Raw genomic sequence first — 26,616 nt, 5'->3', positions numbered from 1 at the left:
ACACTATATGAACTTGTTAGCGTTGATTGGTTTTGTCATAACATCTGTTAGGTTGTCTTTGGTGTGAATCTTTTGCACGTCCACACTTCCTTTTTCCACAACTTCTCGAACGAAGTGATACTGTACTCCGAGGAGTTTTGTTTTGGAATGAAAAGCTAGATTCCTTACAATATGCAAGGCACTCTGACTGTCACAATATAGAGAAATTTTCTCTTGATTGTGCGGAGTTCTTCCAATAGTCTTTTAATCCAGATTGCCTCCTTGCAAGCCTGCATAGCTGCAATGTATTTAGCTTCAGTCGTAGACAATGCTACAATAGTTTGCAACTTTGATACCCAGCTTATTGCTCCTCCTACAAGAGTAAACACATAACCTGTGGTGGATTTTTTTTTTGTCAAGATCACCTACAAAATCTGAATCAACATATCCCTTGACAATAAATTATGATCCATCGTAACATAATGCAACATCTGAGGTCCCTTTGATGTATCTTAGGACCCTATTCATAGCATTCCAATGCTCTCTACCAGGATTCACCATGAACCGACTGACCGTACCAACTGCTTGAGCAATATCTGGTCTTGCACAAATCATAGCATACATTAAGCTTCCCACTGCTGATGCATACGGCACTCGAGACAATTTCATCCTCTCTACTTCATTGTTAGGACACATACTTGAGGATAATTTATAATTGATAGGAAATGGGGTAGAAATTGACTTACAATATTGTATGTTGAAGCATCGCAAGACTTTGTTCAAATAATTCTTTTGAGAAAGCCAAATCTTCTTGTCTTTTTTGTCTCGATTAATGTGCATCCCTAAAATCTTGTTTGTTGGTCCCAAATCCTTCATAGCAAACTCCCAAACCAAGTGTGCCTTCAATTCTTGGACTTTTTCTTTGTTGGGGCCTACAACCAACATATCATCCACATACAACAATAAAATAATGAAATCATTATTACCAAACCTCTTGTAATACGTACAATGGTCTGCACTAAGTCTGTTATATTTGAGGCTAATTATGAAAGAATCAAATCTCTTGTACCAACATCTTGGCGTCTGCTTTAAGCCGTACATAGATTTGGTTAACCTGCAAACCAAGTTTTCTTTTCTTTTTTTTTCAAAACCTTCTAGTTGGAGCATGTAAATCTCTTCTTTAAGTTCTCCATGAAGAAAAACAGTTTTCACATCTAATTGCTCTAGATATAAATCAAACACAGCACACATAGCCAATATAGTTCTGATAGTAGTAAGTTTAACAACTGGAGAAAATATCTCATTAAAATCAATACCTTTTTTTTGAGCACACCCTTTCACTACTAGTCTTGCACGATATCGTTCCACCTGATCATTACCATCTTGCTTGATCTTGTAGACCCAATTATTTCCAATGGCTTTGCGTCCATGTGGCAATGGAACAAGCTCCCATGTATTACTTTTGTACAAGACTTCAATTTCTTCCTGCATTGCTGTCATCCACAAAGAAACATTAGTGCTACTAACAGCCTAATGGAAAGTTGATGACTTTCCATCTTCTGTTAGAAGACAATATGTAGTATTGCTTGCCATGACATAATCTGAGTGCCATGATGGTTTCCTTGTTTCACATACTGAACACCGAACTTTTGTATCATTGGCCCCATTTGGTTCTTGATCCTCATGCTCCGGTGCGGCTTCAGAAGAATCTTTCTTTTCTTCTATCTGAACAGTAGTACTTGTTTTTGAAGTGCTGTTGTTTTCTTTATTTTGCAGTTCATTTTTTGTAAATATCACATTCTTGCTGACTATGACCTTGCAGGCAGTGGGATCCCACAAGCAATACCCCTTGACTTCGTCATCATAACCCAAGAATATGCATTTCTTGGACTTAAGTCCAATTTAGTTCTTTCCTAGGCATTATACATTACATATGCAGGACATCCAACTTTGTGAAGAGAAGAATACTTGACTGGCTTACCAATCCACATCTCCATCGGTGTCTTCAAACCAATTGTTGTTGACGGTGACCGATTTATCACATAACAAGTAGTTCTGATTGCTTCAACCCAGAATGACTTGACTAGATCTGCAGTCTTCAACATGACTCTGGTCCTTTCCAATATGGTTCTGTTCATCCACTCTGCTACGCCATTTTGTTGAGATGTATGCACAATAATGAACTGCCTTTGAATACCTTCTTACTTGCAAAATGAAATAAAATTGTCGTCTTTATATTCTCTTCCATTATCTGTCCTTAAGCACTTGATTCTTTTTCCAGATTCAAGTTCCACCTGCACTTTGAATTCTTTGAACATTAGAAACACATCTAACTTCCTCATGATTGGATACACCCATAATCTCCTAGAGTAGTCATTAATAAATGATACAAAAAAATGTGCTTCTCCTAGGGATGGAACTGGTGATTCTAATTTTAGTCCGGGAAGAAGATTATGTTCTGAAAGAATCTTCAGACCACGCTCAGACATGTGGCCAAGTTTACGATGCCACACTATCGTTGATTTTTCATAGGTTGATGCAACTGATGTGTCTCCTTCTTGTATAGTATTTCCCAACAGTGTGTATAGATTTTCCATGATCTTTTTTGCCTTTATGAATATAAGCGTGCCTTTGACAACCTTTAAGATCCCATTTTCAATAAGGGTCTTACAGCTGAGGTCATTTAACTGTCCAAGAGATAGTAAGTTTTTCTTCAAGCCCTTCACATGTCGTACCCTTTGAATAGCACGAATCATACCGTCGTACATCTTCAGTTTGATATTACAGACACCAGCGATCTCTAAGGCATGATCATTACCCATGAAAACAGATTCGCTTGAAACAGGTTCATAAGAGTGGAACTAGTCTCGACGAGAGGTCATGTGCCAGGTTGCTCCTGAATCCATGATCCATACATTAGTGAGTTTCTTACCACCTTTAGAGATAGTTTCTGTTTCGTTGTACAAGATTTCGCCATTATTGGAAGTACTCGCAGTGCATCCTTGAGAAGTGTTCTCCTCAAGAGCTTTCACTGCATTCTTCTTCTTATGCCAACAATCCTTTGAGATGTACTCCCTTTTGCCACAATTGTAACATTTAAAATTCTTCTTACTCCTTGACTTTGATCTACCATGATTGTGACTCCCACTAGAGCAACGTTTTGTTGATTTTCCTCTCGTCATCGGTAATGCCTCAACTTGTTGAGAACTAGACGATCTGTCTTCCTTGTTTTTGCGTCTGGATTCCTTTTCCAAAACAGCCGCCGTAACATCATTGAAGATTAGATTATTTGATTGAATATTATTTGTAACATTGATGATGAGTTGATCATATGAATCTGACAGACTTTGGAGTAGAAGCTCCGCTCATTCGGTTGACTCAATCTTATGGCCTAACGTTGTCAGTTGAGAGAACAACGTATTAAGATTGTTGATGTGGTCCATAACCAATGTGGACTCACTCATTCGAAGAGTGTAGAGTTGCCTTTTTAAGAAGATCTTATTATGAAGTGACTTTACCTCATAGAACTTTGTTAGCGCATCCCAAATTTCTTTTGCTGACTTCTTCTCCACAATGTTTGATAACACCGAATCTGCTAATGCTAGATGAATATTAGCCACAACATTGTCATCCATTTTGTTCCATTTTTCGTTAGTTATCTCTGTTGGTCTGTCTCCAATTGACGCTAAGCAATTTTCCTTTCGCAAGACCACATTTATCTTCAATTTCCAAAAGGAGAAATTACCCCCATTGAACTTCTCAATTTTGTACTTTGCTGCCATTGTAGTAGATAAGATTTGCTCCTCCACTAAATCAGCTCTCACTTTTTCACTGTGATTAATACCATATACGTGAACAATATCGTAAATGAATGGAACTATATGTTTGAACAAATCTCATATACGTTCACAATACTGTAAAAGTAATTGGTGACACGTGTGAATAGTAACCCCAACCCAAAGGTCGTAACCCAAAGCTCTGATACCACTGTTAGGAAATTAAATAGGTAGGAACAATATCACACACCTGAAATAAGAAATGAGAAAATAGGAATTGACACCAAGATTTATGTGAAAAACCCCCAAACAAATTGAAGGAAAAATCACGGGCAAAAGTAGAAGAAATCTACTATGAAAAATAATGATACAACTTCTCTCTAATTATAAAAGGAGAACAATGATACCTCTCTCTTGAATTAGGAGTATACAAATCTCTCTAAAATTAGGAGTAACTAGAAACACAAGCTACAATAAGGACACTTTGCAGGAGAGTACTTGATTTCTCTTTCTAAAGGTAGAGTTAGAGATGTTTGGGATGATTTTTTCCTTCACCACCACTTCCCTATTTATAGGGGTTTGTAAATCTCCTTTTCAAAACTGTCATATGAATAGTACAACCACCAAATGAATAGTACAATCACCATATAAATAGTACAAGTCACCATATGAATAGTACAAACCCTATGTTGAACTTTAAATGTTAAAAATGACTTTACAATTCAATAGAAAAAATTGTGCAACAACCTATGCAATGACAAGCTACATGCAGTTGATAGGACCCTTTAGTTGAGAAAAATAATTTTAATTTTAATTTTTCATTAAAAATTAGCTATTTTTCAATGGTACATCTTCTATATGGAAAAATAAAAAATAATCAAAATCTAAACCCCTATTTGCTTACAGAAATAATTTTATTATTTTTAATGTTTAAAAAACAAAAGAACTTTATTTTCAATTTTTGACACTATAAAAATGTTGAATAACATCATTTTATTGTTCTATATGTTTTATTATTTTCTACATTTTTGATTTCTTACCATGCATTTTAGAACATATAAGTTAATATAGGATTTAGATTTATTTGAATTTGAACAAAATATATAGTATTAAATCATATTGAATTTCTTCTAAATCTACACAAATCAAATTCAAGCCTAAAAATCAATGATCTTAAACATTATATAATTTTTATAAAATTGGAAAAACAAATGAACTTTTATAAACTATTTTGAAATCTAAAAATGAAAATTAAAAAAATATTCCACACAAGCCAGCGTCTCATTCTCTTCCTCTTTAATAAAAGTCTTAACTGAAAAAAAAAAAAAAAAAAAATTAAAGCTAGAGCTTTATATATATATATATATATATATATATATATATATATATATTTTTAAAGTCAAGATTAAAATGAAAATAATTTTCCACAACAAACAGCGCCTTCAACTTCTATGAAACTTTCAATTCCACTAGTAAATTTGAAATACATTAAATTCTCATACGGACATTCCAATACACGAAGTCATCCAACCCATCTTCTCCATTAACTTGTTTTTATACAACCAGAATGTTCTATGATACAACAGCGTACATTGAAAACTAAGCCTACTTGGGTGGTGCTCAGCTCCAATAATGCGACTGTGGTGTTCAATCTTGCATAGATAAACAAACAAAAAGGACTCAAGATTTCAGAAGAATAAAAATGCCTAATTTGAAACCAACTTCAAAGGATTAACAAGTTTTGAAACATGAATTAGCTAACTTGATTTCATTCAACCAGTGCTTTCAAAACTTTTATAAGAGGAACTTGGGCCACAAGGCTTTCTCACTTTGCCAAGGTAGGGGAGGTCACAATGCACACAACCTTATTTGTCCATTTTTTATGCAGAGATGCTATTTCCTCGAACTCGAACATGTAACCAACTAGTCACAAAGGAACTAACATATATATATATATATATATATATATAAACTCTTTCAAACAAACTCGTAAAAGAAAAAGACATCCCTGAACCACAAGGCTTCTCGCTTTGCACGGTAAGGGGGGGATTGTCACAGTATAAACAGTCTATCCTACTTTTATGCAGAGAGAGAATATTTCCTCATAAATCCCAGAACCACTACTCATAATTTATTTTTTAAAAAATACCTTCAAGTTTGAGGAAAAAAGTAAATAAAAATGACGCACTATTCTCAATTATTGCTAGTTTCTGGATACCTCAAACCTTTGGTTGAACTGGAGCATCTGGCTGTTTTTCTGGCATAGCATCTTGGAATGCTGGTAACTCACTGTACACCATGTTCAACCTCGATAGAAGAGGGAACTGGGCCTACATAAAATTTTGGAAAACAATGGAACTTGTCAGTTGAACTCATCAATGCAGAGACTGAAACTAAATTATATGAAACTACTAAATGCCTGGGTGGAGAGAAGTAAGGATCATGTAATCAAGAGAGGAGGCAGCAAGCTTTGGGTGACATATAATGGGATAACAAGGGGGAGATAATGATTCTATTTATAATTCTCCGGGGATTTGTATTAATAAATGAACTGTTTCTATTAATGCTTTGTACTGTTGCCTTGATTGGATAAGACAAGTAGACACTGTTGCCATTATGTTTTACAATGTGTATGGTCATGCACTTTACTTGTCTATGGATGCATTTTTTTGTGGTCGACTCTTTATATATTGTGTTCATTTCACTCTTTGTTACTATTCTTGTTGAGAGACTGATGTGCTTCTTGTGCCTCCAGCCGTAAACCTGTAAACTTTGGCTCACTCGGTTGAGGGGTTTTAAATGAGAGCCCCACGACCCTCATTGGTGTTAACTCTTGTGGGTCCATGACCAAATTATGATCGTAATTATTGAACTTAATGATTAAACTGCAATCTGGAAAAGTGAGTTGCCAAAAAAAAAAAAAAAAAAAAAGAGGGAAAAATGCAGTATCCTACTCCAGCAAACAAGGATAATCATGGGAAAGTAACTAGCTAGTCTATAAAACTGTATCATGTCCAACTAGAAGCATGATCCAAAATATAGAAGCATCATATACAAGGTCAAAGATTGTTCCATCCAGGCTACTCTAAATCAAAAGCCAAGGGCCATTCTAATAGAAGTCAAAATTACCAGTTCATATTTTGCTAACACTAAAACGTTCATAAAAGCTTGGAAGATAGCTAACTGTACAATTCCAACAAGTATGGGGATTTCTGTAATATGCCGGTAAATATTCTGTGCATAGAACATATTCGGCAAGGGGAAAGACCACCACTACCAAGAGGGTACCCAACACAAGTACAAATACTCATTTGCAAGACATAATACCAATCAAATTTAGAACAAATCCTAAACAGATAAAATAAATGAAATCTAGCAAATTGTGAGCATGTACCACCATTTATTATCTCCACCAAACCGAAAGAGTAAACAAATTTGGTCAGCCATCTATTAAGTTTTATAATATTCAATTCAGTTCCACAAAACCCTTCCCATTTCTCTACATCCAGACAGTTCAAAAAATGGTGACGGATTATTCTAAGAAATTTCTCCTTGACTTTGTGCCAGTCCAAGCCCAAAGCTTACACCAGTCCAAGCCTAGAGCTCTTGAATAATTGAACCTGAAACCATCCATGGCAAAGCCAGTGCACCCAAAGCCACACACCACAAATCTTTAGTCTCCAACAATGCAAAAAAATAAAATAAAATTATAGGACTGTATTCCTTGCAAATATTGAATCTATTAGCCAAAATCCGCCTTTTCTGGTAATTGTCAATTGTTAAGATCTCTCATGCAGGTTCCCAGGCCAAGAAACAACTTTAAAAGAGCTGTTTGGTTGTCAGAATGCATCCAAGGAGACCAATTCTGGAAGTCCATGAAAATTCAACAAAGAAGGCATAGTGCAACCGTGATGACACACTGACAGCAAGCATTTTGCTGGCAACTACAAACTTGAACCAACACAGTTTACACCCCCCAAAAAATGCACAAACAAGAAAGCTTACTGTAGGGAAAGTTGTTAAAAAAATGCGCCATGTAGAGACAGGGAATTTTTGGTTGGCCTACATCCAGAAAGAGTAAATCCCCCCATCACTGGAAAAAATACGATGAGAGGTTCACGAGATCATGTTCATGAGATTACATCTCTGCAAGCATGTTTACAATCTCAATGCCCCAAATTTTACATATGCTACTTCCACAATCTCTTACAATGTTAAGAACACCATAGGAGCACTCCAAATACCTAGGCCACAACCCTTGTTATCGCAAAAGTCAATTACAAATTCCTTTTTCTGAGAAAACTACAATTCAAGGATTTGTAGGGACAAACTATTATAAATATGTCCTCTCTCTAATTTAAAGAGACCGACTTTAATGGGCCACTAAAACTGTCTACAAGACCTACAGTTCAAAAGACAAAGCTGTCCCTCCATAAAATGGTGGTTTTATAGCACATTTCAACACAAAAATGACATAGCTAGCATCAGATTAGTAGTATTAATGAAGCAGATCATAGAAAACATTCATGCAAAAACCAAAGAGCTCCTGCCAAGCTGGAAATATTTCCCCCTTAATTCATTAATTTTCAGAAGATGAAAAGGCCATAATGATCAGATATTAAAGAAAACTAGTATCATTTGAAACAGAAATTAGATTGCTTAAACAGAACGGGTAATACCATGTCAAGATTGAACCTTTTGATTGCTGCATGAATCTGCGGTGCTAGAAACAAATCTGCCTGCAAGTAATGCTCAACAAGTTATATTATCGCTTAAGGAAATACTCTTTGCACTTTGCAGCACTAGATTATTTCACACAAGTTCTTGTTCTGCTAACAACTAGACAGAGAAGCTCAAGAAAAATATGCTCATATTATTATTAGTACAGCATATGCTCCCAACATCGATACTAAGAGGGATCTTTTTTTCACATGAGAACCTAGTCTTTTTGCACAAGAGTTGGTACTGCTCAGAAACAGCAGATCCAGGGTTTGACAGCGAATGCTCTCTGATAATGGTCAATATGAGTCTGGGAATGTATTTGTTCATTTTAATTTGCATGTTTCTGATGGAAAGGTTCAGCAAGTGGAAATACCCAACATCTACTCTTCCACTGATATTAATTCCCATTGCAGTGACAAAATTGAAAATTGGGGAAATGTGCGGGGCTGGTAACCTAGCACTTCTTTCAAAGGCATAACTTAGGGGGCTGGTAGCCCAGTATTCATTTAAATGACATCACTTGTAATTTTATGACACCTAAAACTAGCAATTTATTCACTTATCAATTCATTTATTTATATACTTATTTATTACTTTTTTTTTAAAGAGGGAACTGATGCTCCCAATCCACTCAAACACTGTCACATTTGAGCTATGGCGCAGAGGCTAATACCCATGCCAGAAATGAATGCAAAAATAGGGAAGGGCGAAGTAATAAAAAATAAAGCAATTAAGCGCTTTAAAAAGTTGACCATATGATATTACCTATGACAAGTTCTTCTATACACAAAAACTCACACATAAATGTTCATAAATTTATAGGAAAGCATAATGAATGCAGAGTAAACCATCATATTTGACAGTTTTGCCTCCAGCACCACAAATTATCTTAAATTTAGACCAAAAAGTTCTTGGGAACCTTAATCAAGTGCTTGAAACCCCAAACCTGCTGCCAATTGCAACCAGAACCCTTCACCAATTTGGACATGCAGCACAGCAAGCTTCCATACCAGAAACAAAATAAAATGAGGGGGGGGAGGGGGGGAGAGTGTTAAACCTTGATATACATTGTTGTCCCACAACCTAACAGCTTAATCTTTTAGGCAAAGTGGTAACTTATTATGGTATCAGAGCTGGTGAGCTGGTTACTAGGAGGTCTTGGGTTCTAGTCTCGTTGCCCGCATTTATTATGTGGTGTTTAAAAAAGTTATTGTATTCCCTGTATTTATCTCTCCACATGCTGTCAGGCTGCATGTGCGGGGGAGTTTTAAAGCTTAATATACATTATTGGCCCACAACATAACAGCTTAAGCTTTTAGGTACTAATCTATCATAGGTGGGTGTACTTGGACACCTGTATCAAAGGCCCAAAGATCAAATCCTCACTTCATTCAGGCTGGATATATTTATGGGTCACAAAGATGGTTGTTCCCCATGGTTGACACCCACTTGGAGGTGATAGATGAAGGGCGATCTATAGGTCAGTTGCCCTCTAAACAGTGCAAATCAGATTTTCGTAGGGTTTTGGGATTTGATAAGGCTAGTGTTGTTTGAAAAGGGCTTGTTAATATAGAGAAGCTAAGATTTTGGTTAGGGGTTTTGGTATGTGAAATTTGGGGTTGAACTTGACGCATAAGAAAATTGCAAGTTCCTGAAAATTAGGCCATGAACAGCGCTAGAAAAGTAACTAGGCTTTTGTTTCTAGAGTTTTGGGGTTCTGAGGCTGTAGATATGGATTTGGGAGATCATGACTTTGAACTAGGGTAATATTATTGGAGAAATTGGAAATGGGAATGAAATCCAGTATGAAATACAAACAATAAAGCCTAAGAATCCATGTAGGATTTGTCAGAAATCCACCCACAACCATCAAATCCTCATGGCCAAGAGAAAGCACTATTGATTCATTTCTTCTGATCTAAAATCAAAAGATTATAGCCTTTATATGTAGTCCATAGCAAGCTTAGATATATATTAAGCACAAGGGGAAGCACAACAGTATCGAAGCTTTCATCCTAGACTTCAAAAGCAAAAGGAAATTACATTAATCCTTTTGACCACAGTGTGAATGTCCAAAGATGTTTTCTCATAAGAGTTTTGAGTTCCTTGATCTCCAAACACAGTAAGCAACTGCTGACCAAGCTATTTAATGAATGACAGATGTATTGGAATTGCTGGGACTCACGGGGGGAATGGAATCGGATTCATCACTCGATTTCATCATGCTCTCCATTCAAATTTTCATTCCATCCTTTCCTACCCCATTCCATCCCACAAACTAAACATGACGTCAGAGTAGTAATCCACTGAAATTCAAAATTCTAACAATTATAATTCCTTTGAATACCCAAAGGAGCAAATGACTTATGATAATCTCCAAAGAGAACTTGCAGCTGAAAAATAAGTGATACCCTTGTTTCTGTTACAGCACGCACTACATAAAATGCAAATTGAGGAAGTTGACTTTTCCCACTGCACCAGCATACCTACTGTAGTAATTCTGTTCAAGATAGTCAGCCAACAGATGGGAGCATGTTCTGATATATACTGCTCAGAGTTTTGTCTCCCTCTCATTTCATGTACACAATATGGTAATTACACTAAATAAACACTAACAGGTCCCAAGCAGAATTGGAAGAATAAACACTAGGAGAACAAGGCTCTCAAGATATTCTGTCTTCAGAAATAAAAGAGGGTGGGGGAGGGGGGGAGCATTTTTGATTTAATATTAGCTATATTACTGGACAACCTCCTTGGTCAGACCCAAGAATGATTTGCTATCATGTCAGAAACTTTAGCACCACATGGAAGCCCAAATTCATGAGGCAACCAAGCACAATATGCAGCTAATGAGGGAATAACAGGAGAGGAATCATAAAAAAACAGAGTGGATTTTCTGTTACTAGTGCGAATTTTAAGCACAAATTCATGTAACCCATAAGAAGGATATTAGAAGCAACTATATTACACAATATTTAGAAGATTGAAGCTTGAATCAAGGAATATTGATATGCAATACGACATAGACACATCGATAAAGAAAATTCTTTATTAGGATATGACTCGGGTATGGATGTGTCATTGACATAGCTTAGGTGTTGCTATGATCTAATAGCATATTAAATAGAAATTTTGGTTAAATAAGTGGAGTATGACTCAGATGTACTGACGTTTCCTCTTGAAGCAAGCATGGCATAGGAGGCTCTTTATGGGGGAAGATACTACGTGACTTCCTACAAACCCCAGTGCTATGATGGGCACCAAGTGAGCACCCAAGGAGAGCTTGGGGGCAGCTCTTGGCATTGAGGAAGGGGGGAGGGGGTGGGTTCCAAAGCTCCCATGTGGGATTTGGAGAACACAAAAGAATATTGTGTAATGCATAAGTCTCAGTACGAGGTTAATATGTGCACCTGCTCTGCTTCGGCCTATGGTAGTTTAGTGACATGTACCTGTACATGAGGATTGTGCTGTTAGGGAGAAGAGTGACCCACAGTGCTCATCTTGAATAAGCATGACCCCTTAAAAATCAGGCATAGGTTTCTTCAGTGATCATTCTACTGGGAACAAGAGTTGCCCCTTGATTATGCTTGGACCACTAAATGGAACTGTAAGCATTTTCATACTTTCAGATGTGTAAGGCAAGATATGACAGGTTGGAGTCTTGACACCTCACTGGGGTGATTCTAATGTGATATTCATGTAGATTAAGGCAAGGGTGATCCTTACATCCATAGAAATCTGTCAGCTAGTCACATTTGGTATCATCAACTCTATGATTGAAACATTATACAATTTTCCCTACTCCATTGGCATTGGGGTTCATAGATGTAGTAATGAGATAGTGATGGCATCCATTTTCAATAGTCATAGGTGAAATTCTTAGATCTATGGAAATGGACAATTGCAAAAGCATTTGATAGTGTTGTTTTTGTTAATCTAGCTCATTTGTATGCCATAGTCAAAGGTGAAATTCTTTGATTTGTAAGGCAAGAAGTAGTGAAAGCACTTGTCCAATTATGTTAGAGATACATAGAAACAATTTGGAAATTATCATATTGCCAGTTGGAATCCTCTAGGAAGATGTTGACTTGAAGGTCCACAAAGTTTGGATTCCTTTGGGAATATTGACTTGCATAGAAGGTCATATGGGAAGCCTTAGAGGGTTGTGAGTGCACATATGGATGTGCCATAGATGAAGCCCATATGAACCATTGACTATTATAGATGTACCTTAGGAGTATGAGCTAATAACATTTTCGTACATATATTCAATCGGTATTTTGGTAAATAAGTGGACCATGACTCCTTAGACATATTGATGTTTCTTCTTCCGAGGTATACTAATGAGCTTCCTACCACTCGAGAACCACTAAGGCCACTAAGTGAGCACACACAAGGAGAGCTTGAGGTCCAAAGCTTCCATATGCAAGTAGGAGTCCTATTGATGAGACTAAGGATATTGTGCCATGCATCACTCTTGAATTAGGTTAAGATGTGCATTCACTATATTCCCTGAACTATTATTGGGCGGTGTTGCCTTGCACCAATTGGGCTATTAAGGGTAATGAATCTTTTCATGTGTCTTGGGTAGTGTAGGATGCCATTTTACATATAACTTTGATTTGTAGAAGTTCAGTGGCACGTCGACACCTATGCTCAAATAAGGTTTGTTTCGTGGGGATGAGAGCAGGCCTCATTGCTTGCGAGGAATGAGCACAACCCCTTAAAAATACATATATGTTCCCTCAACGACCATTCTAGTTGGCATAAAAGTTATCCGACTGATAGACTTTAACCTTAGACCACTAAATGGATCCATGATCATTTTCATATGCTCAGATGAGTAAGAAGGAATAGGACTTGTTGGAGTCCTATTGCCTCAAGGGGATGCTTTTATTATTGTATTTGGGTAGACCAAGGCAAATGTGATTTTGTGGCCATGGAAATCTACCAATTTGTAACATCACAAATCATTAATTAAAATAATTAAAAAATATTTTTATAAATATTTTATAGTTATCAATGTTGAATAAAAATTTAAAAAGCACCTAGAGCGTGACATGTTTATAAATTTGTTAAAGACAATATAAATAATTTGACAAAAGCAAGTAGCATAAGTATCTCATAAGTTGAGCAAGTCCAAACATGGACAACTTGGAGTGGGTGGGGGTGGTTGGGAGAGGGAGAAATTGAGACATGAACTTTGCAAGATAAAGGCATTGAATTTGCTTAAGGCTACTTCATACCTATTGAGCTTCCTAAATTGTAAATAAGCTTCATGAAATCAGAATAGATTTTCTGTATTTCTTGAATGAATTATTCGTACAAGCTGATACATTATCCTTATAATACAATCGGGTATGCTAAAGATGGAAACAATCTCCCAAAATAATCTCTCTCAATATTAGACAATTCTCTACAAAAATATCCCCTAAATCACTCCAAGACACTCAAGATTTCTACACTCCCCCTCAAGTTGGATCATAGATATTGATCATATCCAACTTGCAGATGAAATCATCAAAACTCTGTCGGGCTAACCCTTTGGTAAAGATGTTTGCTATTTGTTCCTTGGTAGGAAACATAAGTCATACAAATGGTTCCTTCTTTAACCTTTTCTTTGATGAAGTGTCGGTCCACTTCTACATGCTTAGTCTTGTCATGTTGAACTGGATTGAGAGAGATACTAATGACAACTTTGTTATCACAGTAGAGTTTGATAGGTAATTTCTCCGTGATTTGTAGTTTTTCCAAAAGTTTCCGTAACCACAATCCCTCACATATCCCTTGTGCAACTGCCCTGAACTCAGCTTCAACACTACTTCGAGCCACTACATTATGTTTTTTACTCCTCCAAGTCACCAAATTTCCCCATACAAAGGTGCAATATCCGATGGTAGACCTTCTATCTTCCGCTGATCTTGCCCAATCAACATCTGTGAAAACTTCTACTTCCTTTCTTTCACACTTCTTGAAGAAGAGTCCTTTGCCTGAAGAACCCTTGAGATACCTGAGAATCTTGTACACAGCCTCTAGGTGAGTCTCCTTTGGCGAATGCATGTGTTGGCTTACCACACTTAGTGCAAATGCGATGTCGGGTCTAGTATGTGATAGATAGATTAGTTTACCAACCAATCTCTGATACCTCTCCCTTTCAACCAATATTCTGCAGTCTTCAACTCTCTTTACTGCTTCAATGGGGGTTTTCCTAGGTTTGCAGTTTCGGTTAGAAGATCAAGGATATACTTTCGCTGAGAGACACTGATACCTTTTTTTGATCTAGCAACTTCCATTCCCAAGAAGTACTGCATTTGTCCCAGGTCTTCAACTTCAAACTTAGTAGTTAGGACTTTCTTCAATCTTTCCATCTCCACTGTATCATCTCCAGTTAGAATTATATCATCAATATACATAATCAAAATTGTTTTCTTCCTACTTTCAGGCTGTTGAAAAAACATATTGTGATTTGATTGCCCTAGTCGATATCCTTGGTTCTTTATCACCTTCGCAAATCTATCGAACCATGCTCTAGGAGATTGCTTAAGTCCATACAGGGACTTCTTGAGTTTACAATACTCTGCTTTCTTCACCTTTCTTATTGAAACCTGGTGGTATCGTCATGTAGACTTCTTCTTCGAATTCGCCATTTAGAAATGCATTCTTAATATCGAGTTGCTAAAGTGGCCAATCCAAGTAGGTTGCCATGGACAAGAGAACCTGAACTTTATTCAATTTTGCCACTGGTGCAAAAGTCTCTGTGTAGTCAATGTCATAGGTCTGTGTAAACCCTTTTGCAACAAGACAGGCTTTATACCATTCAAGTGTCCCATCAGCTCTATATTTCACCCTGAAGACCCATTTGTAGCATACTGGCTTCTTCCCTCTTGGAAAATTCATAACATCCCAAGTTCCATTCTTTTCCAGGGCCCACATTTCCTCCATGACGGCTTCCCTCCATTAAAGAATCTCCAAGGCTTCTTGGATATTCTTTGGAATTTTTATCCTGTCAAGGTTAGAGGTAAAAGCACGACACCCTATAGATAGAGTTTTATAAGATATGAATTTTGAAATTAGATGGAGAGTACATGACCTAGTTTGTTTTTTGAGAGCAATGGGCAAATTGATGTCATTAGGCTTGGACTTATCAGAAGGAAGCTCAAGTTCATGGCCATTTGGATCTATTACCTGATTGGGATTGGGCGTGGACTCATAGTTGCTTGGAGTTATCACCGGTTCCAACTCTTTTGGTGCCTCAAGTATGAGATTCTCCCTCTTCTTTGATTTTAGCTTCCTTAAGTAAACAAGTACTTCCTTGTTATTTTTTTTTTTTGCATCCCCCCCTGAGTTTAAGTGATCTTTTGTACATGACAGATCAGGAAATGGTGTAATGAGAGTGGTGTAGACAGACTCGGTGTATGGCACACATTCATCAACAGAGAAATCAAAGAACTGATCTTCACTCCAATTCTCCCCCTGAAGAGAGGCGTTTTGGAAGTAAGGAGTGGTTTCAAAGAACGTGACATCAAGGCTAACAAACAATTTTTTTGTGACAGGATCATAACATTTGTAACATTTCTAAGTAGGAGAGTAACCAATAAAAACGCACTTAATGGCGTGAGGCTCCAATTTATCCCTATTGTGAGCATGGATATGTACAAATGCAATAGACCCAAAATTTTTTAGGGAGAGATTGAAGTTGAGCCGAGAGTTTGGAGAGGAGTAGCAAAAGAAAGAACCTGACTAGGCATTTTATTAATGAGATATGCAGCTGTTAAAATGGCATTGCCTCAAAAATATTTTTTCATATTTGTAGTGAACATCAATGCCCGAACTACTTAAAGAATATGCCTATTCTTGCATTCGGAAACCCCATTTTGTTGAGGGGTATTAACACAAGAACTTTGATGGATGATTCCATTTTCTTGAAGATAATTTCCCAAGATATTATTGAAATATTCTGTACCATTATCAGTACGCAAGATTTGAATGTGAGCTTGGAATTGTGTTTGAATCATGAAGTGGAAATTGACAAAAATAGAACGGACTTCAGTTTTATCTTTCAACAGTTAAACCCAACAAATACAAGTGTGATCATCAATAAAAGTAACAAACCATTTCGTATGAGTGCGATTAAGAGAGCGTGAGGGAAAATCACTGTGAATCATCGTAAAAGGTCTGGATGGTTTGTATGTGGAAATTGAAAAGGAATTACGTTGGTGAAAGTTGAGGTGTAGTCCCAAGAGGGGGGTGAATTGAGTTTTAAAATTTTCTTTTAATTCTTTTCAAGAATTCTTAACCTCTTGTTGATTTAACAATCACACAACCAAACCTTATTGGGACAATCAATCCACAAACCAATACTACACAACACAAACAAAATTGGTTTATAATCACAAGTTCAACAGAAAATTAATTAAGTTATAAACCTTTATAAATAAGTGTTAAGTATAGTAACTTGAATACTTTGTAGATTTTCAGATATTCTTCCAGCAATTCAATTCAACCACAATGATCAAAACAAGACGCACAAGTTAGATTGATTCCAGCAATGCTTTCAAGATTCAGTACTTTAATAACTCAAAGTAATCAATCACAAAATACAATATGCAGCACTTTGGCAATTTTCAGCTTTGTTTGTAGTCCTGTGTATATGATTGATTTAAGCCCTATATTAGTGGATTTAGTTTCTCAATATGGTGCTCAATATGTAATCCAACACTCTTTCCAAAAACTTAGACCTTAAATAAATTTTTAGTTAATAAGTCTTGGGTGTTGAACCAATCAACGTACTCCCTTACAGTTTCCGCAATTTGTATTGATCAACTAACGTACTTCCTTTCAGTTTCCGCAAATTCTCAAAAACAAATTAAACTTTAGTTTATTTAATATCTAATCCATGTAGTGTATACGATCAAAAATTAAAACACAACCACGCAGTTAATATTTACAGGAAATTAAAGAGAATAGGGAAAGAGAGTGACACCATGTTTTTTACGAGGTTCGGCTTATCCCTAGCCTATGTCCTCGCCTTTGGCCAATACCACCAAAGGATTCCACTATCCCGTTCCTTTACGGGTGGAACAAACCTTTTACAAGCGACACTCCATGCTTAAACACTCCTTAAGTAGGCTAGAGCAACGCCTCTCCAAGTGATACCCCACACTCAGTCACTCCTTCAATAGGTTAGAGCTGCGCCTCTTCAAGTGATACCCCACACTCGGCACAATGATCCAACAACCTGAGCAGACACTTTTCAGATTTTTCATTCTGTTTTCAAAACATATTTTTGCTCTCTTACTCTGTTAACTTATAAAACATTTTCCGGGGTTTTAAATAAGGTCTCTAAGTCAATGAATAACCCCTAAAGAGCTTCAAAAATATTTCATAAGATATTTAAATACGAAATACTTACATAAAGACTTCTTATGACTTTTGACATTCTAAACACTTAAGTCTTTAGGCTTGTCTTTCTTTGAGCTCTCTTACTTTATCTTTCTTTGGTTCCATCTTGACTTCAAGCTTCAACATACTTTAAGCTTTTAGCAAGTGCTCTTTAACATCCACACTCTCATGATCTTCAAGCTTTATTAGATATCCTCTTTGAATTCATGCTTTCACTCTTTAAGCTTCATTTGATCATCTTTCTTTGGAACATAAGGTTTGAATTAATCCTTGTGAGCCTTTTATCTTGTGTTCACATACTTGAATCCTGAAATATCATCACTTAACAAAATATGTTAAGTTCCTCTTATTTGTTATCATCAAAACAAGATTTTAAGCCTTATAAGGCCAACATTTGGTGTTTTGCAAGTTCACAAATCTCATACTGAAAATCAGAAGACATCTTATTTGAACAAATGGAAGGAAATAAACATCTTAAGTATTGAAAATTTGGATGACCCATCCTAGAATGCCATAACAAAATTTCACTATCCCTAAAAGCAGATGCAGAATCACAAATAGCAGTTTGACATTGTTCACTCATATTCATCTCCTCAAAGTAGTAGAGTCCCTCGTACTCCTTAGCACTATCAATCGTCTTCCCCGTTGATAGGTCCTGGAAAACATAGTGAGAGGAACGAATTTAGTAGAGCAATTGGAATCTTTTGTCAACTAGCTAATGGATAACAAATTGAAAGACAGCCCAAGGACGTGTAGGACAGATTCTAGAGTTATAAAGTCGGAGATTCAAATACTCCCTTTGCCTGCAATAGATGAGAGTGATCTATCTACAATTTTAACTTTCAAATTTCCAGCACAAGGTGAATAGGATGAGAACAGATGATAGGAATCGGTCATATGATCAGAGACACCAGAATCAATTATCCATGGTGATTTGTAATGAGAGATTGTATTTAAGGCTGTCAAAAAATTACCTCGGTGGGCTAAAGAACCAGACGGAATGTGTGTGGAAGACTGACCTGATGCTTGAATGGTAGAGAACATTTTATAGAGTTGCTCCAACTATTCTGGATTGAATGCGCCACTTGAAGTGGAGTTATTATTTTTCTCACCTTGTGGTTTCTCGGCTGCGTTATCAATAATAGCTTGGTAGCCATGATATTTGGGATTCTGTCTCGGCTTCCAATCTGTGGGCTTCCCATGTATTTCCCAACAATATCATTTGAGTGGCCCGACTTGCAGCAGTGCTCAAACTAATGCCTTCTTTTCTACGTTTTTTGGCTTGTCCTAGCAGGAGTTCCTCTTCAAATGAGAGCAGACATTTTGAGCCCATTGTTTCTGATCAGAATAGGCTCCTTCAACATCACTTTGCACCGGTTCTCCTCTCGCCTCACCTTTGAGAAAACTTCTTGAGTTGAAGGTAGAGGACGTTGGCCGAGAATCCTCCCTTGCACCTCATCCAAGTCTTAGTTGAGTCTGACCAAAAATTCGAAGACTCATTCATTCTTGTGTCTTTTCTTGTATCGGGCACTGTCTCCAGGGCATTCTCATTCTTCCTCAATGCTCAGGTCGAGTTCTTGCTAGAGATTCGTCATCTCCATATAATAGTCTGTGACTTCTCTTTCTCCTTGCCGCATCTGCCATAGCCGAGTTTTGATCTCAAAAATTTGAGAGTAGCTTTCAACGTCTGAGTATGTCTCTCGGACAGCATCCCAGACATCCTTTGCTGACGGTAGGAACATATAGGTCTTGCAGATTGAAGGTTTCATGGAGTTTACTAGCCATGCAGTCACCATGGAGTTCTCGGGCTTCCACTTCTGCATAGTTGCAGGGTCAGTTGTGGCCGGCTTCTTCTTCTCGCCATTAAGGTAGCCTAACTTTCGTTTGCCGTCAATCACGAGTTTGATTGACTGAGCCTATTCACGGCAATTCTTTTCATTCGGTCTCTCCATCGAGAGTGGGAAGGACGAGCTGTCTAGCCCATTAGAATTCAAGGTGGAGGTGGCTTCAGTCTTTCCGTCGAGAGCTTCAAAGATGCTCAACCCTCTGCTGTTGACGACTCCTTCTGCCATCATTAACTAGGATTATTGAAACCCTAGCTCTGATACCATGAAATTAGAATAGGTTTTCTGTTTTTCTTGAATGAATTATTTGTACAAGTTGATACATTATACTTATAATATAATCAGATATGCTAAAGATGGAAACAATCTCCTAAAATAATCTCTCAATAATAGACAATTCTCTACATAAATATCCCCTAAATCACTCCAAGACACTTGGGATTTCTACACTTCACCTTTCTTAAGAGGGAGAAACACACATGAGAGAGAGAGAGAGAGAGAGAGAGAGAGAGAGAGTTGGAGGAGGAGGAGGAGGAGGAAAAAGGAGCCGAGAGATGTTTATTTTATGAATGTGGAAGTGGAGGCTAAATGAAATTAGGGAGTTTTATATTCTGTTTTTTTTTTTAAAAAAACATGGGCACCAAATTTCAAAAAATAACAATTTCAATCTCATTTCTTTTTAAACTAAAGACAACAAAATTTTAAATTTTAAAAAGTGGCACATGTTTTTAAAAGAAGAATCTAAAACTGCTCCCCACATATCTTGATTGCATCCTAGACATATCCTTGATGTGTCATCAGATACTCGAGTCATATCCTTCAACTATTAGAAATTTAAAAATAAATCAATAATTAAAGGTATATATTCAATACATAACCTCACGTATTGTGACTACCATACCCTCTAACCCATGGTAAATTTAAATTACTTTCATAAATTGCATGGTTGTTGCTTTTGCTTTTGTATTGAATGAGTTTATACTAAAAACATTGTTGTCCATGATATGAATCCTTATTGATTATTCATTGAGGCACTGCACTTACGCCACCTGGGTGTAGAAAAAAATGAGCAAGGATGGGCTACGTCATTGCCCTAAAGCGACGCACGATATCGGCACTTGAATACAGTGCCAAATATGCGAGGGTTCCCACATCATTTTGGATGTGAGTGGGTAAAGAAGAAGTTAGTTTAGGAGTCTAGGATTAGGTTAGCAACTTGGAATATAAGAACACTTACAGATAAAAGCATGGAGATAGTGAACACAATGATCAGAAGAAAAATTGATGTAATTTGCATTCAATAAACTAAGTGGGTAGGGCCATAGGGGAGAAAGCTAGAAAAATTGAAAAATCAGGATTCAAACTCTCGTACACCGGAAAATAAAAACATAAAAAATGTAGTAATCATTGTATACAAAGACTTAAAACATAGCGTTGTAGATGTCAAAAGAGTAGAGAATAAAATCATAAAAATCAAGATGATCTCAGGTCAAATAATAATAGATGTCATTAGTGCTTATGCTCCTAAAATACTTTTAGCATAAAACCTTAAGAGAAAAGTTTGGGAAGATATGTAGCGTTACACAAGGATATCAGGGGCTGAGAAAATATTCATAGGAGCAAATTTGACTAAGCACGTTAGAAAAGCTAATAAAAGTTATGAGAGGATACATGGAGGACTTGGATATGGAGATAAAAATGAGTCAAGGGAATCAAGGATATGATCTTAGATATCGCCATGTCATATGATCTCATTACAATGAATACTTGCTTTAAGAAGAGAGGACACTTAATAACCTTCAAAAATGGGTAAAATAAAAGTTAAATAGATTTTTCCTTAACTAGGAGGGTAGATCGTTTATCATGCAAGGATTGTAAACTTATCCTAGGTTCAACTATACAACATAGAGTTTTAGTGTTAGATATATGTATTAGAAAATGAAGGAGAAAGGATAATATAAAATCAGGGCAAAAGAATGAGATGGTGGAACCTAAAAGGAGAAAATATAATAAAATTTAAAAATAAAAATGATAAAAAATGGTGATTGGATAGAGAGAAAAGAAATCACACTTCTATTTTCTTGAAGGAGACTTTGGGGGTGTAATTTGAAATGAGAGTTCTTCCACTTGACATACAAAGGATTCTTCAAAATGGTAAGTGGCAAACCTTTTACTTCGTTCATTTCCATGCATATGTTTGACTTTAGCATGTTGAAGCATATATGCGATTCTTTGAATATTGTGATTCATACTTAATAGTTTCTTTCCCTTCTTATGTCGAAAATGCACGTTGAGGATCATAAGATAGGTTTTTTTTTTTTAATAAATTTATGATGATTGCATAGGAGAAAGCATGTTAGAGTGTCAAAATCATGCATTTGCATTGAAATATTCTTTAGGCAGTCGACCAGTCACACTAGGCGGCAGACTGGCCCCTCTTTTTTTTGAAAATGTAGCCATTGGCTACAAGCGATAGACTGGCCTCTACATATAATCGACCACCAAATCTTAAGAGTGACTATTTTGCATTCGCCCTTGATTTCTTTGGTGATTCAAGGTATTTTAATGTCTCTACACATGGTAGAGTACCTTTGATTAATGTTGAGGGATTGTTTCTTCTGAGTGTTCATGGCTTTCTCTATAAAAAATCAAAATTTTCATCAATAACCAATGGATTTGCACGAGTTTTTCTCAATAACATCAATGTTTTTGTGATAGTTTTTTCATTTTACTTGGAGTCATACATCGATGAAGCGGCGTTTGGGTGTGCTCCAATCTTTTCAAACTGGCAGTCAAGGCGAGCCTGTGGTTCTCCTCCCAAAAATCCACACTTTTCAAGGATTTTCATGGTCTTCCTTCAAATTAAACTAAACATATTGTTTAGAAAATGTAACTTTTTAAAAAATCATTCATGATGCGATTGTTGAGTCGATTAAAAAGCCTATTTTCTAAAAGATACTTCAAGGGATTTCAAGTCGAGTTTTACGATCTTCCTCCCAAAGAAACCAAAATCATGCAAATTCATGTCGTTTGATATTTTTTCAAAAATAAAAATCGTTTTTTCAAACTACGGATGTCTTGATACGTATTTTGAGGATATGTAGGCAATATACTTTGTAGATTCTACCATACCAAACAAGAACTCAAATCCCTTTGCATTGTTTCATCATTTGCATTCTTATGTATGTGCATGTGTTCTTTTGTGTTATTTGTTTAGTGCTTTGATTAGGCATCATATGGAAGTCTTTTAAGAGTTTGATTTCTTTTAAAAATCATTTTTAAAAGGGATGTACATACACGCATATGAGCTAAGCACGATAACCATTCAATGGAATGGGTGTTTTAGGGTACTATCGCTTTGAATTCTCAAAATGGAAATTTAAAGTTGTCTTCCCTATGCACAATTGTACTCCCGAACCTAATCTCTTCAAAAGGCATTCCTTTGTTTTTCCTTTCCATAAGTAAAATAAAGTGGGGACTCCATTTTTAAAATAAAAGGGCAAGATAAATTAACAAATGGTTTGGATAGTCCACACTTGTTTGTTTTCAAAATGTTCACCAATTGTTGGCAACCCAAATGGGTCTTCAAAACCCGATGTCGACACCAACAAATGATGACAAGATGATGCATGCAAAAATATAGTGGGTGACATAATGCCATTACCAACGAATGACCAAACAATGTGGCATGCAAGTGGGTGAGCAGCCCTAAGATGATGCAAGTCAATGTCTTTCTTCAAAAGGTGAACTAGGGAAACAAGAAGCTCCTAGGTTTACAAGAAAAATTTGTTTAGAGATTTGATCTAGAAATGAAGTCTTAAAGAAAAAGGGTAGTTCCAAGAAGGACTCACCCTCCCCCCCCCCCCTTTTTTTTTTAATTTGAGAAAAATGGACTAGGAAAGGCCACTAGCCCCAAGTTTAAAACCTTTGTAAAATTGTGTTGAAGCATCACATATGCAGAGGTCCCTTAGTCACTTGAGATAACTCAATTGGGTTTGTTTGTGAGCAAATTCCATGCCTATTATGATTCTTTCTCTAATCTTGGACACTAGCCCTCACATGCACATGATTTCAAAGATTCCACTGAATCTCAAGTTTTATTTTATATTCCAGCTGTCAGTATAACCAACTAAACTATGTCTAGCTCATAATGATAGCTAGGTGAGATGGGGTACAAGAATGATGAAGAAGTTAATGCCAATATGAATGCCACTAGCCCCAAGTTTAAAACCTTTGTAAAATTGTGTTGAAGCATCACATATGCAGAGGTTCCTTAGTCACTTGAGATAACTCAATTGGGTTTGTTTGTGAGCAAATTCCATGCCTATTATGATTCTTTCTCTAATCTTGGGCACTAGCCCTCACATGCACATGATTTCAAAGATTCCACCGAATCTCAAGTTTTATTTTATATTCCAACTGTCAGTATAACCAACTAAACTATGTCTAGCTCATAATGATAGCTAGGTGAGATGGGGTACAAGAATGATGAAGAAGTTAATGCCAATATGAATGGCATTAGATGCATGATGGTTATTGCTACCAGTAGGGTTAAATGTAAGTGCTGCTGCTCTTGGTAACATCAAGGTAACCCAATTGGGGCCCAAAAAATAAAGAACAACATGCAATCCAATTAAAATTTTGTCATAATGATGTATTCCTAGAAGTAATATTACACAGTTTGAGGATAGGATTCTACATCATCAGCAATCAATCGTTGATCAAATGGACTTCTAAAGCATGCAATGCAGACTATGCTTTGGTCAGGAATGAATGGGGGTATATTCAACTCAAAATACAATGTGTATGAAGGTTATTGTGGGTCAAGGATAACCATTATTGATTGGCACATCAAGTTCTTGAGTGACTATCTATGAATTCAGTATCAAACAATTGCCCCATTAATTCAATGAATAGGTCCTACAAATCTTTCCTTTTGCTCTAAAATTTGTCTAGGCTGCCCTTATGGGTTTTCAATCTAGAGGTCTAATCTTTTTCACAATCTTTCACTTTTATTTTATTTTTTTTTCTCAACACACCTTAATGTTGATTGTTGATGCCCCAATGTAGAACAAACCTCTTCAAATACCATAATCCAAGTAATGATCTCAAAGTAGACTTTTAGACACGGAACAAATCATAGGCTTGGGTTAAGGTTTAACTAAAAGAAGGAAACTAGGCTTAAAAACTAAACCGTTTCACCTTTGCTCCTAAGATAGTTTATAACAATTGGATATTTGAGTGTGGCAAGAATTTGGCAAAGTTTGAATCTAGCTTGTTTAGAAAAAGTTGCTTGTGTACCCACTACCCAGTACAGGATCATGTCTTTGCATACTTAAGGTAGAATCTTTCGTTCGAATTGGATTTTTCAAATTGGATATTTATTTTATCGATTTTTCATTCATTTTTTTTTTCCATTTTCGGCATCTTTTGTCTTTTTGATTGCTTACACATGTTTCTTTTTTTCATTTTGGCCTTTCTATTTTTGAACTTTTGACAAGGATAGCATAGATACAGTCCATACCCAGGGAATATGGGGATTTGGCATTATAGAAATAAATAGGTCATAAGAAAAGCTCTACAAGCTAGCAATTTGAGACTAATATGTACTCAAATGTCTTGGGTAAATATGGGAAAAAAATCGGTCAGCCAATTGATGCCCACCTGTCATTGGTCATAGCTCCAAGACATGATACAATCAAGGTTTGTTTACAAAACCTTTCAATAGGGCTTACCAATACAAGGTTGGGCTCTTGAACCAATTTTCTTTGCCCAATCTATCATATATTCCTTCTTAGTTAAGGTTTAGTAAAGCCTTCATTCTTGAATGAAACATTAGGATGCTTGACATGTGCAATCATTATCCAAGGTTTGAAAATGAATATTTAAACTCAAACTAGCACATCAAGGGGAGTTTTTAATTGCATGTGGGTAGCACAATAATGATTGTTCTTTATCCCAATGGTTAACTACTTATTTTGTAAAGTCCTTGTCTCATTTGTGCTAGATGACATTAACACAAGGGCATATATTTGGGGAACAATGATGTGTGATAGCAAATGGAATGTGTGAAGTTGGAACATTGTCATATGGAGAAATGTGACTTATATGCATGCTGTTTACTATTTCTTGTAGCTTCTTAAAGATGGAATGCTATTTACTTGGTCTAAGTGAAACAATCAATGGTGTAAAATGGCATATGGAAGCTAAAGTGGAGCCTTTTTCGAAATGCTAACCACCTTAATGTGAAATGCTAACAAGCCCCCCATTGTGAACTATTCTAAAACTTGAATGTGTTATACATTTTAAAGAACAAACCTTGGGGTTCCCTTGATAATGTGTGAATTGACTAGATGCAAACTTGCTGAGGGAACACATGAACCCCCAATCAGTGAATGCTAAAACTTGAATGAGTGATGCAATTCAAAGGAGAGCCCCCTAGGGTGAAAATGCATGAAGATCATCCACGATGCTTCCTATTTTGACTATATGGATGCTAGTGCAAGATGATTTGAGGTTATCCTAGTCTAAAAATGATATGCTATGCTTCAAATGAAGAAAACACTAATGATGCAAGATGTTAGAATATATAGGAGCAAAACTTCGTAAAGATTTTGGAATATTGAAAGCTAAAAACAGAAAGCCCAATGGTGTTGAGTAGGGGAATCTCTAAAACTTCGAAAGCCATCTTATGAGGCTCCTTCCTAAAAGGATGGTATTCTATAGCCAACTATGTGCACGGTTCATTTCTAAACCCTACTAATAACAGTTCCCGCACTATTTTTACTCTTGCCCACACAAGCTAGCAAGGCCTCCAATCCTTATCCATCAGAAGCTTTAGTCAGAAAGGATGCAATCTAAGTGAGGTATTTAGTGAATCCAAACAAAGATCA

General features: G+C 36.5%; 1 protein-coding gene across 2 annotated transcripts in view; it reads right to left on the bottom strand.

The window, feature by feature from the left end:
• Window positions 1–5,202: 5,202 nt before the first annotated feature.
• The window catches only part of LOC131164568 (glutathione S-transferase zeta class-like), a 140,837-nt gene continuing 119,423 nt past the window's right edge, over window positions 5,203–26,616 (bottom strand). For both annotated transcript variants that reach the window (XM_058121856.1, XM_058121857.1), the window contains exons 9-11: window positions 8,435–8,494; window positions 5,974–6,085; window positions 5,203–5,407 (exon numbers count right to left, since the gene is read on the bottom strand). In XM_058121856.1, coding sequence (XP_057977839.1) covers window positions 5,975–6,085; window positions 8,435–8,494 — 171 coding nt within the window. In that variant the 3' untranslated portion in view covers window positions 5,203–5,407; window position 5,974. The remainder of the gene's footprint in view (window positions 5,408–5,973; window positions 6,086–8,434; window positions 8,495–26,616) is intronic.

The sequence above is a fragment of the Malania oleifera genome, chromosome 9 (assembly GCF_029873635.1).
Source record: "Malania oleifera isolate guangnan ecotype guangnan chromosome 9, ASM2987363v1, whole genome shotgun sequence".
Taxonomy (NCBI): domain Eukaryota; kingdom Viridiplantae; phylum Streptophyta; class Magnoliopsida; order Santalales; family Ximeniaceae; genus Malania; species Malania oleifera.
Note: the sequence above shows the minus strand (reverse complement) of the source record. Positions and strands in the feature narration are given on the sequence as shown.